Source organism: Sinocyclocheilus rhinocerous, unplaced genomic scaffold (assembly GCF_001515625.1).
Source record: "Sinocyclocheilus rhinocerous isolate Xijiao unplaced genomic scaffold, SAMN03320098_v1.1 scaffold227, whole genome shotgun sequence".
Lineage (NCBI taxonomy): Eukaryota > Metazoa > Chordata > Actinopteri > Cypriniformes > Cyprinidae > Sinocyclocheilus > Sinocyclocheilus rhinocerous.
In genome coordinates this window covers 649,181-664,021 of record NW_015633170.1, presented here as the reverse complement: position 1 = coordinate 664,021, position 14,841 = coordinate 649,181, and the positions used below count along the sequence as shown (strand labels likewise).

The 14,841-nt window shown below is 35.6% G+C and overlaps 1 protein-coding gene across 1 annotated transcript; it reads right to left on the bottom strand.

Moving 5' to 3' along the window:
* Positions 1–1,266: 1,266 nt before the first annotated feature.
* Positions 1,267–7,956, bottom strand: hp1bp3 (heterochromatin protein 1, binding protein 3). Its single transcript, XM_016556418.1, has 12 exons — positions 7,864–7,956; positions 7,156–7,234; positions 6,684–6,906; positions 6,435–6,567; positions 5,549–5,695; positions 5,419–5,460; positions 5,152–5,300; positions 4,313–4,403; positions 4,082–4,241; positions 3,364–3,475; positions 2,411–2,569; positions 1,267–2,204 (listed from the first exon to the last, which is right to left on the bottom strand). Exons 2-12 carry the CDS (start codon positions 7,223–7,225, stop codon positions 1,847–1,849), a joined length of 1,644 nt encoding a protein of 547 aa, XP_016411904.1. The 5' UTR covers positions 7,226–7,234; positions 7,864–7,956; the 3' UTR covers positions 1,267–1,846.
* Positions 7,957–14,841: the final 6,885 nt, after the last annotated feature.

The following is a 14,841-nucleotide window of genomic DNA, read 5'->3' as shown; positions in this document are numbered from 1 at the left end:
AAGATATACAGATTACACTTCTGTATACAGATTACAGATAGCTAGTAATTCAGTTCTTTACAAACGAACGGCCATTTATACCACAAAAAGGCATGAATTCGCTTCGACTAAATTGATTTTATTTGCGATTCTGCTCGATTGATTCATTAAAAGGAACCAACTAACTGAAAAGAACGATTCGTTGGCTAATCGAACATACAGTTAACCCTAAAACATATATGGTTTTCAACAAAAGTCTGTGGAAAAATATTTACATCACAGCACTTAAATTTTCATGACATTCATAACTTTTTTTTGTACATTTTCTAATAAATTATATGTTAAGTAATGTAGTCGTTAATGTTCATCATCATGAGTCATCATAACATCGAGAAAATGTGACACCCTTTTATACTGGACATTGTAAAAATCTGTAAATTTCTGTAATTCACCCTGTTGAAAAAAAGCATATGCTGGTTAGGTATGTTTTGAAGCTGGGGTGCTGGTTTAAGCTGGACCTTTGCTGGTTTAAGCTGGTCCTTTGCTGGTTTATGCTGGTCCTTAGATGGTCATGTGCTAGTCGGACCAGTTTAGGACCAGCACATGACCAGCTTAAACCAGCTAAGGACCAGCATAAACCAGCAAAGAAACAGCTTAAACCAGCATCAAAACATACCTAACCAGCATATGCTGGTTTTTTTCAACAGGGTCTGTAAAAGATACTTGAGATAGGCCTACTGTAAGCCCCAAGACAAGTCAAAGCAAGTCTCCAGACAAGTTGTTGTATGTAAACATTTCAGTGCTTAGTATACTAGTTTAAAGCATGCCTTTTGTGCGTGTTAGAACAAGAGTAAGAATTCACTATGGTGAATTTAACATTAATAGAGCCTCGCTCTGATAAGGAGACAAACCTTGTGTTTCAGTGCTTGAATCATTTGGTAACCGCTTTTAAAATTGCTGGTTTATCATTAACCTCAACTGAATTATAAACCAAACCACCAAAACAAAACAATGGCCAAATAATGAAGTACAAATATAGTCACTTTATTAAGGACTACAGAAAAGTATATCAGTTGCATGCATGCAGGGTAAGGTGAGCAATGCTCATAAAATTACATCTAACCCCCCTGATAAACTAACACACAAGAGTATGACCGGGTTAGTAGTGCGTCAAATGTCTTAAACATCTGCTTGGAAAATCTTTTCAACTTATATTCTTCTTCGTAGACTATACAGAACAAAAAGGCAGTTGTGGATATGGATGCCAATGTTTCTTTAATGCATCTTAATAAATCCAATTTTGCATTCATTTAGACTGTTCAACTGAAAGTTAGGCATCAATAATCGTTCTTTACTTCGACTTACACGAAAGAACCAACATCAACAAAACGTTCTTGATTACAATAGTAGCTAAAGACCTAAATTCACAAAACATGACCCCCCAAAAAAATGGAACTAAAACTTACAAAGAGAGTTTTCTTGAACACTGATGAGAAAGGGGCGACTGAATAACTGAAATGCTTGCCTCTACAGAAAGACTGACTACAGGAACTTTAAATAATTGATTTTTTCTTGATACACAAGCGAGAACAGCTCCTTCTTGATGTTCTCATAACGGTGACCTGAATGAGCATCTTAACATAAACAGTAGCATTTCTATACTATACCTTTACCTGTAATTTAAGAATATTGAACATAGAATGCCTGTATTTGAATGGCAGAATAACTCTGAAGAGGTCCTATATTCATCAGAGGCCCCAAGACGAGGAGAACATGGAAGTTTCTACAAAAATAAGAGGAGAAAATAGCCAGCACTGCAGTCTACGGAGTTACAGTTGATCTTTTCAGTCGTCGGCAAGCACGGGATTCATTTCCGGGCTCGGAGTGACTTGCGGGCGGCAGGTTTAGCCTTCACAGCTGATTCAGTTGCCTCCTTCTTAGCTGCCTTGGGCGACGGCCGTTTGGACCCCCTGCTTGTCATCTTTTTGGCTACTGGTGTTTTAGGTTTACTGGTCGGGGCAGCTTTCTTGACTGGTGTGGCTTTAACAGGCTGTGGTGCCTTTCTAGATGCGGCTTTGCTCGCAGATGCTGGTTTCTTGGCTGGTGGAGGGGCTTTCTTGGCCGATGCAACTGATCTCTTTGAAGCAGGAGGTTTTCTGCTGACTGTTTTAGCCCTTTTATTTGGACGAGCCTTAGACGCAGATGTCCGGTTTGCACGCTGGGTCCTGTGGACAAGCAGAAAGCATGCAAAGACACAGTCTAAACCAAAAGTCTCTATGATATTCTGAACTGTAGATACAGTTTGAGTTTTTTTCACCCCTTTTTATCATCCATCCGCAAGGTTTATTATGCAGGGTTTCAAATCTCTAGAGCCGAGTATGATCACAAAGATAATATATCACACTGATACTGTTTATGTGATGCACTTCACCTCTTTCTTCGCGGAGGCTCATCCTCATCGGATTCCTCTTCAGATTCTTGCTCTGACTCTTCTTCGGATTCTTCATCAGAATCATCACCTCTCTTGCGTTTAAGCTTCTGTTCCTCCTGTTTAAGTTTTTCCATCATTTCTGGAAACAGAACCGCTGGGCTGCAGGAGGAGTAATAGAACATTTGTTAATTCAAGTTCTCACCTTTATCACACTTCTGACAAAATGGACAAACATAAAAAATTACCTCAAAAAAAAAAAAAAAAAAAGATTTTTGTAAGTAATAAACTCACCAAGTTCCCTCTAAAACAATCCAATTTATGTTGTGGCTGAATTGTTAAGAGTTAAAGGGATAGTTCACCCAAACCTAGAAGACATGGTCTCAAAATGGTTTTGGACCACACTGGCATCCACTTTATGGACAAAAACAGCTGAAACATACTTCAAAATATCTTCATTTATATTCCACAGAAGAAATAAAGTCACTAAGCTTTGAAATGACATGACAGTGAGTAAATGATGATAAAATGTTTATTTTTGGGTGAACTATTCCTTTAGACTAGAACTAATTAGTTGTAGAGTTAAAAATGAACCTGCATTCAGGATTCCAAGTTTGAAAAGCCCAAAAGGAAAGTTTAGGATATTTTTGCTTATTGCAGTGCTATTTAATTATAATTAATTTTAGTATTTATTAACATTTTTGAATCAGCTTATATAGTTTCTGTTTAATTTAAATTTGTAGTAATTAATTTGTTATGTTTTAGTCATTTTTATTCGTTTTTTTCCATATTTCTATTTGGCTTAATTTCTTTTATTTCAGTTTTTTACTTTTCATATAGGTTTTCAACTACTATTTATATTTTATTTCATCTTTATTTCAATTCCCAAAAACAATTTTTAACAATTTTAGTTTTAGTTAACAGTAATAAGCTGGCTTACGGTGAGCTGAACTTACCTCGGGTAATACGGATAGCTTAGCTGGTATGACCCACTGAGTCCATGACCAGAAATCTGCTCCATCCATCCCATCATTTTACACTTCTGCAAGGTTCGCTTCAGGTTTGACACTAGCCAGAAGAGAGAAAACATTCACAAAGATGCTGCATAACACATTCATTTGCAACAAGTACAGGGAGATATAAATGTGATCCTGGACCACAAAACCAGTCATAAGGGTCAATTTTTTTAAATTGAGATTTATACAACCATTTGAAAATCTGGAATCTGAGGGTGCAAAAAAAATCTAAATATTGAGAAAATCGCCTTAAAGTTGTCCAAATTAAGTTCTTAGCAATGCATATTACTAGTTTCTATATATTTACAGTAGGAAATTTACAAAATATCTTCATGGAACATGCTCTTTACTTAATATCCTAATGATTTTTGGCATAAAAGAAAAATCGATTATTTTGACCCATACAATGTATTGTTGGCTATTGCTACAAATATTCCCGTGTTGACTTATGACTGGTTTTGTGCTCCAGGGTCACAAATGGTGGCTGTAATATAAACAAGGACAGATCAAGACAACTATTTATGTAACAACGTTCTTGTGAACAACTCATTTGAGGATAACAATTAGAAGCAACCGCAAAACAAAGGCAAACTTGATTCAGTCCTCAGAGAGAAAACTCTCCCTAGGCTGCGATGAGTGAGGAGTTAGTGTACCGTACCGACAAAATAGTTGTTCTGCTCCTTCTGTCTCTCCATCAGGAATTTGCGCAGTATGGTGATGCTGCAGGTCTTGGGCTCATTCATGGCTGTGATGGCGGCCACTATGGCATCTTCCAGCAGTCCGCCACCCATAAGCACTTTATTCCCAGCCTTCTTCAACTGTCAAACGCAAATGCAGATTCTCATCAAACCTGCTTTTAGGTGCTGAGCGATGCAGAAGGGTAACTAACCTGGAATGTTCCAGAAGCTCCCTTGCCAGTGATCTGCTCCAAGTAGCCCTTTTCCACAGATTTTTGCAGGCAGTTCTTCAACACTTCAGGCCTTAAGAGAGATTTACAGAACAACCCAAATTGTACAATCTTTCAGGCAAAATGTACATACACAATTTCAATTTGTAACTAACTAATCATGACAAAATCTGGTATGTACTATGTACCATATGCAAACGTTTTGCATGTACGAAGTAATACTTTTATTCAGCAAGGATGCATTAAATGAATCAAAAATGTTTGTAATATTTCACAATATTAGTGTCTTACTGTATTTTTGATCAAATAATTGCAGCCTTGGTGAACATAAGACATCTTTCAAAAACATTAACAATTCGTACATATCCCAGACTTCTGAATTATAGTATTTTATCACCAGTCTTCCCAATGTTAAGTAAATACTTCTAGTGCTGTCAAACGATTAATCGTGATTAATCGCATACAAAATAAAAGTTTTTGTTTACATATGTATGTGTACAGTGTTTACTTAATATGTATATATAAATACACACACATAAATGTATATATTTCAGAAAAATATGTTATGTTTATATATTAAATATATTTATATATCATATAAATATATTTAAATATGAATATAAATATATGCATGTAAATATTTTCAAGATATATCCTGTATGTGTGTATTCATATATACATAACTATACACAGAACACACACATATATTATGCAAACAAAAACTTTTAAATCGTTATTTTAAACGATTAATCGTTTGACAGCACTAGTTCAAACTGTAGTCTAGTTATAGGACGTTGCCCTAAAAACAAGTCAATAATGACCTGCTATCCACGTTGAGTTGTGGGAAGTGTTGCTCCAGGTACTTCTTGATCAAGATGTAGGAAGCCTCCTTAGGTTCACAGAGGCGGGTGATGATCAGAGGCAGAGATTCTCCCAGTGTCTCTTTCGTCCCGACAGACCCAGCATGCTTCTGCACAACATGACATCGACAAAATTAGTTAAAAATGATGACCACCAAAAAAGTACTCAACCTCGTGGATCTCAGCAATAACAGCAATGCAGACAACAAACAAATGACGTTTGGATACCTTCCCAATGGCGAAACTTCCAGAGAAGCCTTTGCCTTTCAGCTGTGGGTGAAGACAACAAGACAAAGTTTACTTTTGACTTAGTCTGCATATAAAATGAGAAATATCCACGTATTGAATTGCAAATCACCTGTTTGACAGTGCCCTTCTCCACCATTCGCTTCATTGTCCTCTTGTAGAGGTTTTTGGTCTTTTTGTCCATTTCCACAGATGGATATTTCTTCATGACATATTTCACAATGGTGATCGTAGAGGCACCACTCCGCTCTTTGCAACTCTGTAGGTAGAGAGTAAAGATGTACATATGAGATGGCAATTTTTTGATTCTTAGATTTTCAGCACATCGTCCTGAAACCATTGAATGGGTTTTTGGTCAAATGCTTGAAATAAGGTCTGTGGTTAACACAAGCTAAAAATATATTCACATTTTATTCTAAAACATAAAATACTATTGTAACACCCCACTCACAATGTTTTCAGCTTTAACGTCTCATTAAAAAAGCTAAATGGGACTACAGAGGTTATCGGGAACATTAATTGTCATTATGCCGAACAGGTAAACGCATCTGCTTCAACTAAAAAGTGTAGATTTTAAATAAAGATCAAAGAGTTCTCAAAAGCGTAATGATGGTGATGTTGAAGTCATGTGAACGTGGTGTCGTTTTTTTTATAGCCTATGTTTAACTTTTGACTTCTGGCGATTGCATTTAGGCTTCAAACTTCCTAAAAGTTGTGTTCATTTGTGAAGCTCATCATGATTAACAAAACATGTAATAATCACAATCTTTTGTTGTTCACAGAGCTTATTTTCTGCAATAATCCAAAAGCCAAATGGAATAATCCTATTGGGTTTTTGTTGAAGGAACCAGGCTGTTGATAACTTCCACATTGGCCTACAAAAACACGTCATCACTGCAGCACTTAATACTGGTGTACATATTTTACTGATTAGTGAGTAAAAACCTTAGTCAAATTCTCTCTAAATGCTAATGGAACAGTTAAATTCTGAACCAGACCTCAATTGCTTCTATGATGATTTCTTCAACTTTGGGCTGGGAAAGAGAGGTTGAAGCCAGTTTGTTGGCGGAAATGGTCGCCCAGGCAGGAATCTTCTTTTTCACCTTTTTCCCTTTGTCATCTTCCTTGTCACTGCACCATTTGAGCGAAACAAATCCATAACATGCTTACTAAGTCATTTTTATTCAATAAACGAGTGGAAATCACCAAACACTTAAAAAATAAATTTCTTCAAAAGCCAGACTTACATTTTGGCTACAACTTCCTTGACTTTTTTCTTCTTGCTCTTCCCTTGTTCAGTTGCTGCTTCTTCAGATTTCTCACCCTCATTAGGCGTTTCTCCTTCATCTTTGGACTGGTCCTCTTCACCTTCTTTCTTTTCCTCCGTGGTTTCAGGTTCAGCGGGTGCCGAATCTTTCTCTTTTACCTTCTCCTTCTCACCTACAGGTGCAGACCTTTCGGCAGGAGCATCTGTGGAATCGAAAACAATGAGATGCATGGAAATGTTCAAGCCAAATTAACACCACTTGTGCTTTATTTGAGAAACTCTCCTGAAGCCATATGATTTCAGGAAAGAATTTCAGTGGCTAGTTGCCTGTATTCCAGTATTATTTCAGTGTATAATGACAGAATTACACAGGTTAATGACAGGTTCCACATTTATTTGTGGGATAATTACTCCTTACGTGACCTGTGTGCCAGGTAAGGGGCAATACATACCTCCCTCAGGGGCATTTGCAGGGGGTGCATCCTCTTTGGGTGGGGCTGCAGCTGATCGGCGAATGGGCATGATTCTAACCTGCCAATAAATAAAGACTTTATGAATATATATATATATATATATATCATTTATTTCATTTCGAACATGTTGTATGCATCTAAGCTGGGAATGCAATAAAAACATGTTGCATTGTTTATTACGTTATAATGCATTGCACTGTGGAGCCTGCAGATTTATTTAGAAAATTACAGGTTTTTAATGCAATGTTTTGGACACCTGAAATGAACGCCTATGACCTCTGGCCAGCAAAGGGAAGCTCGTGCATAGAAAAACACGTCGACAAACACGCGCTGGACATAAATGCACAGCAAATTAACTAGAAAGGAGCAACAATCTCATTGTTTATCTACTCCACATATAACGTTAGTCTTTATTGATATTTGCAGCGAATAGCGAGCATAAAGTCACACCTGCACACGTTTTACCAGTGCACAGGAACTAAATTGCACGTAAAACCCAATATAATCGAAAATGGCCATTTTGTCCATTTTGCCCTGTACAGTAATGGCGCTGCGTTAGGCTGAAAATGGTAAATGTACGAGACTGCAGAGTCAAAAGATTTAATGAAACATACGCGCCTGCAGAACATATAAAAGATTCTGTAAACTGAGGATGCAAAATTTCAGAATGAGTTTTTTAAGGCATACCTTGATTTACTGGATTATCAGTTGAAAGACACACTCCCTTCCTTTTTGGAATTCTCTGTTTACGTGCCCCTCCCCCCCTCTTGCGTACGCATAGCGACGTACGTGTGCGCGCACGCGCTCGGGTGCCATGACCAGGTCGTCAGCGAAATTACTTCTTGTTAAGACATTAAAGAATGACTTGTTTATATAACATTTACTTAATGCTTTTGTCTCATTCTGTGGGATTATTAAGGGGATTATTTATATAAATTATATTTATATTTATTTATGCTATATATTAATAAAAACAACAAAAAATGTTCAAAATAATATTTTAAAAATAAAAATATCGTTTGGCTTGTTTATTCGTTATTTGCGAATTAAATCATTTACATGTCAACACAAGGTGGCAGTATTGCCACTTGATGCATAGAATTAAACTTCATATTTCTATGATCTATCATCCAGAGATATGTCTTCGTTGAACTTTCTTCACACGTAGTACTTCTTAGACACTTTAAAAATAAACTATAAAATAAACGGATTAAAAGTACATTTAAAATTAATAAAAAGTATGATAATATAAGTTTTTTAGATCAATGTTGTTTTTGAACACCTGGGATAGCCTACCATGTGAATATTACGCTGCAACTACAACTATTTTGAATCACTTTTTTAAATAAAAGCTTTTAATTTATATTTAATCTATGCTTTGAATTACAAATTGTTTGAAAAGAGGTGCTTAATCTTCAAAAATATCATTTATTCTCTTCAGAAGGTTCAACTTTATAAGCTATTTGTCATAATTCATTTTATGTGGATTGCAATCATTTATTTTCAATTAGGTTTTATATTGGTTTGTATAATGAGGCATTACCAAAAACGAACTAACTAATACACTAACTGAAATGTTCCAATTTTTAATAGCATAAAATTTAAATTGAGTTTAGCTATACTGCAGGATACCAGTGTTATTTTAGTATCACATGAGATACTATTATAGTTTTTATTAATATTTTGAATCAGTGTTTATTTTCTGATTTTGCTTTTATTTATTTTTAGTTAAAGTTTTAGTCATTTTTTGCATGTTTTTGTCATTTTTAGTATTTTTTCTTTTATATGTATAGTTTTTTTTTAAATTCATTTTTGTTTTAGTTATTTTAGTAAATCAAGTTAAATTAAAATAACGTTGCCTTGGGAAATAACTGAAATAAAACGTTTTTTAATATATATTTTATTTCGGTTAACATTTATTTTATTTCACGAAATTATTATTATTATTATTATTATTAATTTTATTTTTTTTTAGTTTCATTTTTACTTCTTTCTAGGATAACCCTGCAGGACACTGCGACATGTCATGTCCACTATTCATATGTCAGAAATTCTATGGTATTATCATTTGATATTATCTGTTTTTAAAATGGTGATGTCGCAGTTGGTTTTATTTTGTTATTAATTTACTCATGTCATAAATGTCACTGTTTTATTGCAGATAAAGTTCCTATTACAACACAATTATACTGTTGCTTTCATTCCGTAAGTGCAAACGCTTCTGCTGTCAAACAGTTTCCAGAGTCTGTTTTACATTTCAGTTAATGTGCCCACAGTAGCCTTTATATTGAGCCACTCTCAAAAAATTGACAATTTAATGAGAACTATCCTGAAAACTGTTCTCCATTATTGTCAGTTTTATACAGCACATGTAAGCATTTAGGCCCATCCATCTTACTATAATAATCATTATTTCATGGCTTTATTAAATACTTGATTCTAATTGAATTCATGAACATGAAAAACATTTAAAAAAGCCCTACCCCAAAATGTTTTTTTTTTTTTTTTTTTTGGTGCACAAGAGGAGATAAAGAGGAGACAGTGCAGAACAAAACCTGTGGGGTTTCACGCAGTATTAAAACAGCACCCACACACTCTTTGTGTTTTTAAAGTCCAGCATGTGGTGTGCCACACAATCATCCACCCCTGCAGAAATACAAGACACAAAGCTTTTCCAGCTAAATAACTTTTCTCTCAGCTTCCTAAACACACCTCGTCTCTGAGATGTTAGATTAATCGTGATATTTTAATTTTTATTTTTTTGGACTTTTATGTTTGGTGCCTGGTTCCATAAAAGCAGTGAAATTACTATGTGGTTACCAAGCCAGCACAAACCTTCATCTTTTTAGAGAGATAGCCCACTTTTTTCTTGGAGACAAAAGCCCAAAGCAATTGGTGTACAAGTGGAGCTGTTTTAGATGTAATAGTATCAGAGCTAATGCTCTTTTGGCATCATTTATATCTCAGTCATTAAGTTATTCCTGGACAAAGTTGCATCTGTTCTAGTTGCTTTGCAGGAAAATGATAAATAGAAGGATCCCTGAGCTAGACAGCATTTAAACAGCATAGCCCTGCAACATCAGTGTGTGCTTCATTAGGTTTGTAGCACTTTCAATATAAACTCGCAAATATAAACTGGGAGTTCGTTTAGTTCGTTCAAAATTGCATGAAAGTAAATAATATATTTATACATAATAGAGTGTTTTAGTTAATGTAGTTAATTTGCATAGCAAACAAGAAGTAAACAAACATATGTAAAGATATATTTAATTTCTTATGTTTTGACTAGCAGCACATACTATGATCATTCCGGTGGATTAAGGTTGTGTTTGTATGAAAGGAAAGAACCAACGTGTATAGCAAACTTTCATAAACAAGACTGAATGGGTCATTCATATAATGCAGTAGATATTCATACCCCATCATGCTATAAGTAGCCTATGGGTAAAATGTTGAATTTACATTTTTTAAGTGAACATAGGGTTGAAAAACTGGCCTTGCCTAATTAAACGATTATTTGTCTTATAAATACTTTAGTTGAAGCACATAGTGTTGCTTCCTAGAAGACCGCAAGTCTGGACTGAATCAAAGTCAAAAGGAATAATGAGATGGTTTTGTATATTAGGGTAGTGCTTGTGTAATGAGGAGCATGGAGAAGCCAGCAGCCATTGAAATGCTTATTTGCCTGCCATTTTGAAGCCAGAACACTAATTGCACTAATTACAACAATTTTGTAATTTCAGTCATCTTCGGTTCGGTTCTTCCTGGTTCACCCCTATTTGAGAGATCCTTCCTCAGCTGGGAAATAGCCTTAAATATGAGGAAACCTCCATTCAGAAGATTGATCCTGTTCAATATGCAGCAGATTTTGTTTTTAGGTTTGTATTTATTTTTAGGCCAATTATGATTATTTAGTTTCAGAAGCTGCAACACACAGATGGATAATGCTTGAGTCAAGAATATATATATATATATATATATATATATATATATTAAACAAGCTGAAGGCGACAGATGTTTAACTGAGATATGAAATGCTTTACACAAACATGGATAAATGAAAAAAAAATAATAATAATTTTGAATTACCGTAAGAAAAGTCTCCCTGCTGAGGCTATAGGAAGGATGCATATGGTTGCAGACATTGATTATGGCTGACAACTCCTACTTTTGACCACTAGATATCGGCATTGAAGTGGTTTGCTCTTTCTTTGAGTTAATGTGTACCTATTCAGTTTATTGTCACCTATGTTTGGCTCTTTACAGTCCACCGTTATACTCTGCAGTTTTTATACGCTCAGACTTTTTTAGGGTGAGTTTTGTCCTTTTGTCCTCCATGCTGTTCAGTTCTGCTTTGAAAGATTAGTTTCTTGTTTTTCTCTTCATTTCCTTGTGCAGTGTAATCATTGCCACTTCATTGACAATGAGTTATTGGTGGCTTGCCAGTGAACCAGAGGGCATCCAAGACTGATCATCCAATATGAAGAACCTTCTAGTGGTGCTGACCTCCAAATCCACCCTATGAACGCCGTTCAGATAAGAATAACCTATTGTCTGATTTCTTTTTGTGTCAGTTCTCCATCATTACTGTGAATCAGTGTTACAATGGTGTTTACATCAAAGATTGTAATTCAGAAGCTTTGGTGCCATTAGACTTTAAAAACTTCCTCTAAATTGTTGAATCTGTCACAGCTCTAGCACAGTCATTACTTTTGAATTGATTAACTACGTCAATCACATTCAGAAGAACCAGAACCGTATACAGTATACACTTTAAAAAAATAAAGGTTCCAAAAGGGAGGCATTTGAAGCAATGTCATAGAAGGAACCATTCGGAGTTCCAAAAAGAACCATTTTTGTCTTAGTTTGTAGAACATTTCATTAATCTGAAGAACCTTTTGTATGTTTTCATGCCGTAATGAATGCCAACAAGAAGCCTTTATTTTTTAATAGTGTTGACCATGTGCTTGACTCTGATGTAGTAACTCCACAAACCTCCCTCTGACAACCTTATGCTGTATAAACATGCACTTTCAAAGCAAAATTCACCTCAATGACATTGCCCAAACCAGACGCTACAAACTTAAGTTGATATCTCTGCAGCCGATGTGCTTCCATGCAGTATTTGCTTGTCTCGGTCCCATGCAAACAGAGATAATTGCGGACCAGCTGTATGAGCAGGAGGCGGCCTGCAAGAGGACTCAGCTGTAGTGAGTATGCCACCATGCCAAAACTCGGTGCCAGTCAGTCAGCTCTGTTTCAATTAGGCCTCAAAATGAGTTAATCTGATACAGGCCAGAGAGGACAGACTCGGCAAATATGCACTTTCACTTAAGCTAAAGTAAATAGTTCCGTTTCTTCTAATGTAATCTGAGGATGACTTTACCATGCACAGATCAAACAGGACTGTGGGCTGTACTACTTTTATAGAATCTCACTTCTCGATTGGCCTTCACTATGCAAGGTGTAACACAAGTTAAAAGAACAGTTGACCCAAAAATGAACACATTTACTCACCCTCATGCCATCCAAGATGTAGCTGAGTTTGTTTCTTCACTGGAACAGATTTGGAGAAATTTAGCATTACTAAAACTTGCTCACTAAAATTGTAAAATTGTGTAAATTTTCAGCTAATTTTCATTTTTGGGGGTACTATTCCTTTAAGCAACTAAGTGCTTACAATCACTTATACCTGCTATAATTGGTGGTGCTTACCATTATACATAGTGTTGGGGATTTGAACAAAACCCTAAGTATTGAACTTCGGCAGTAGTGTGCTGTTACTTCTCTTAGTGAAGGCCCATTCAGTCTGAGGACCTGACCTCCACATTCAGGGTTTTAAACTAGGCTTGCCTTGAAGAACTTGCATGAACCCTTAATCTCTCCTGACCAATGTGGATACCACTAGTCCATCTACACTAATGTTCTAACTGTTTTTGAAAGAAGTCTCTTCTGCTCACCAAGGCCACATTTATTTGATGATGAAATAACAGTTTAAAATAACTCTTTTCTATTCGAATATATTTTAAAACATAATTTATTCCTGTGATGACAATCAGTACTCCAGTCTTCAGTGTCACATGATCCTTCAGAAATCATTCTAATATGCCGATTTGCTGCTTAAGAAACATTTCTTATTATTGTCAGTGTAAAGCACAGTTGTGCTGATTAATATTTTGTGTGCAATCCATGATGCATTTTTTTCAGGATTCTTTGAGAAATACAAAAGTTAATAAGAACAGCATTTATTTGAAACTGTCACTTTTCAGTTTAATGCATCTTTGCTGAATAAAGCTATTAATATTAAACATCTTGTTGACCCCACACTTCTGAACGGTAGTGTATGTGAGTGGGGAGCTTCAGGGAAAAAGCATCAAAGGATCCTCAATCTGTTTGCAATGCAAGCAGATCTCTTAGTGTTTTTCTCTCTTTCATTTTCCTTTATTCTTCTCATGCAGGTGAATATGAGGTTTATGCTGTAGAGAATATAGCAGCCATCTATTAGTGCCACAGTCTTAGTGTCTGGTGAAACAGCTTGGGATGGAGTCAAAATTAGTATTGATTTAACTGACTGATGATTTGAGCAGCTCTGCTTGGGTGTGAAATGACAATTTCGCCATCTGGAAGAGAGGTCTGGTGACTCTGAAAGAACGCGGTGCCTTTCTTTATTCACTGAGCTCGCATGTTCTCTTTCTTTCGCAGCAGGCTTCTTGTTTTGTTTTGTTCCCTCTTTTTGCAGTATGGCTGTGGGTAAAAATGTTTAATATTTTACTTTCTCTGCTTCAAAGGCTTTCTTAACATCACACAATATTATGAGTGCTTCTGATGCACTAGTTCAGAGGTGACTGATGCAACCTCAACAATGACAATGTCTTCATCAACCCAGGAGGGTGTGCCATTCAGATCGAATTGAACAATGCTTTTTAAATTTCGATTAAATTGCTGAATGTGACTTTTGACTTTTTATTTACTCCGATATTTGCCTGTGTGACAATGTAAATTATTTAATGTAATGTTTTATTTTATTTCGTATTGTATAATACTTTCCGTACCCACTGTATATGACCCTGGACCACAAAACCAGTCATAAGTCGCATTGTATATTTATAAATAAATAAATTAATGTATGTATGTATGTATATATATGACCCTGGACCACAAAACCAGTCATAAGTCGCACGGGTAAATTTGTAGCAAAATAGCCAACAATACACAACAACAAAATTATTGATTTTTCTTTTATGCCAAAAATCATTAGGATATTAAGTAAAAATCATGTTCAATGAAGATATTTTGTAAATTTCCTACTGTAAATATATCAAAACTTAAAACATGCTAAGAATTTCATTTGGACAACTTTAAAGGCGACAAATACTGTCCTATCCTAACAAACCATACATCAATGTAAAGCTTTCATATGATGTATAACTGTCATGTGTTTTTGTGAATTGTGGGGGACATTACATAGGTGTAATGGTTTTTATACTGTACAAACTGTATGTGCTATTGCCCTATACCAACCCTACACCTAAACCCACCACTTACAGAAAACTTTGTGCATTTTTACTTTCTCAAAAAAAACTCACTCTGTATGATTTATAAGCGTTTTGAAAAATGGGGACATGGGGTAATGTCCTCATAAGTCACCTTCTCCTTGTAATACCT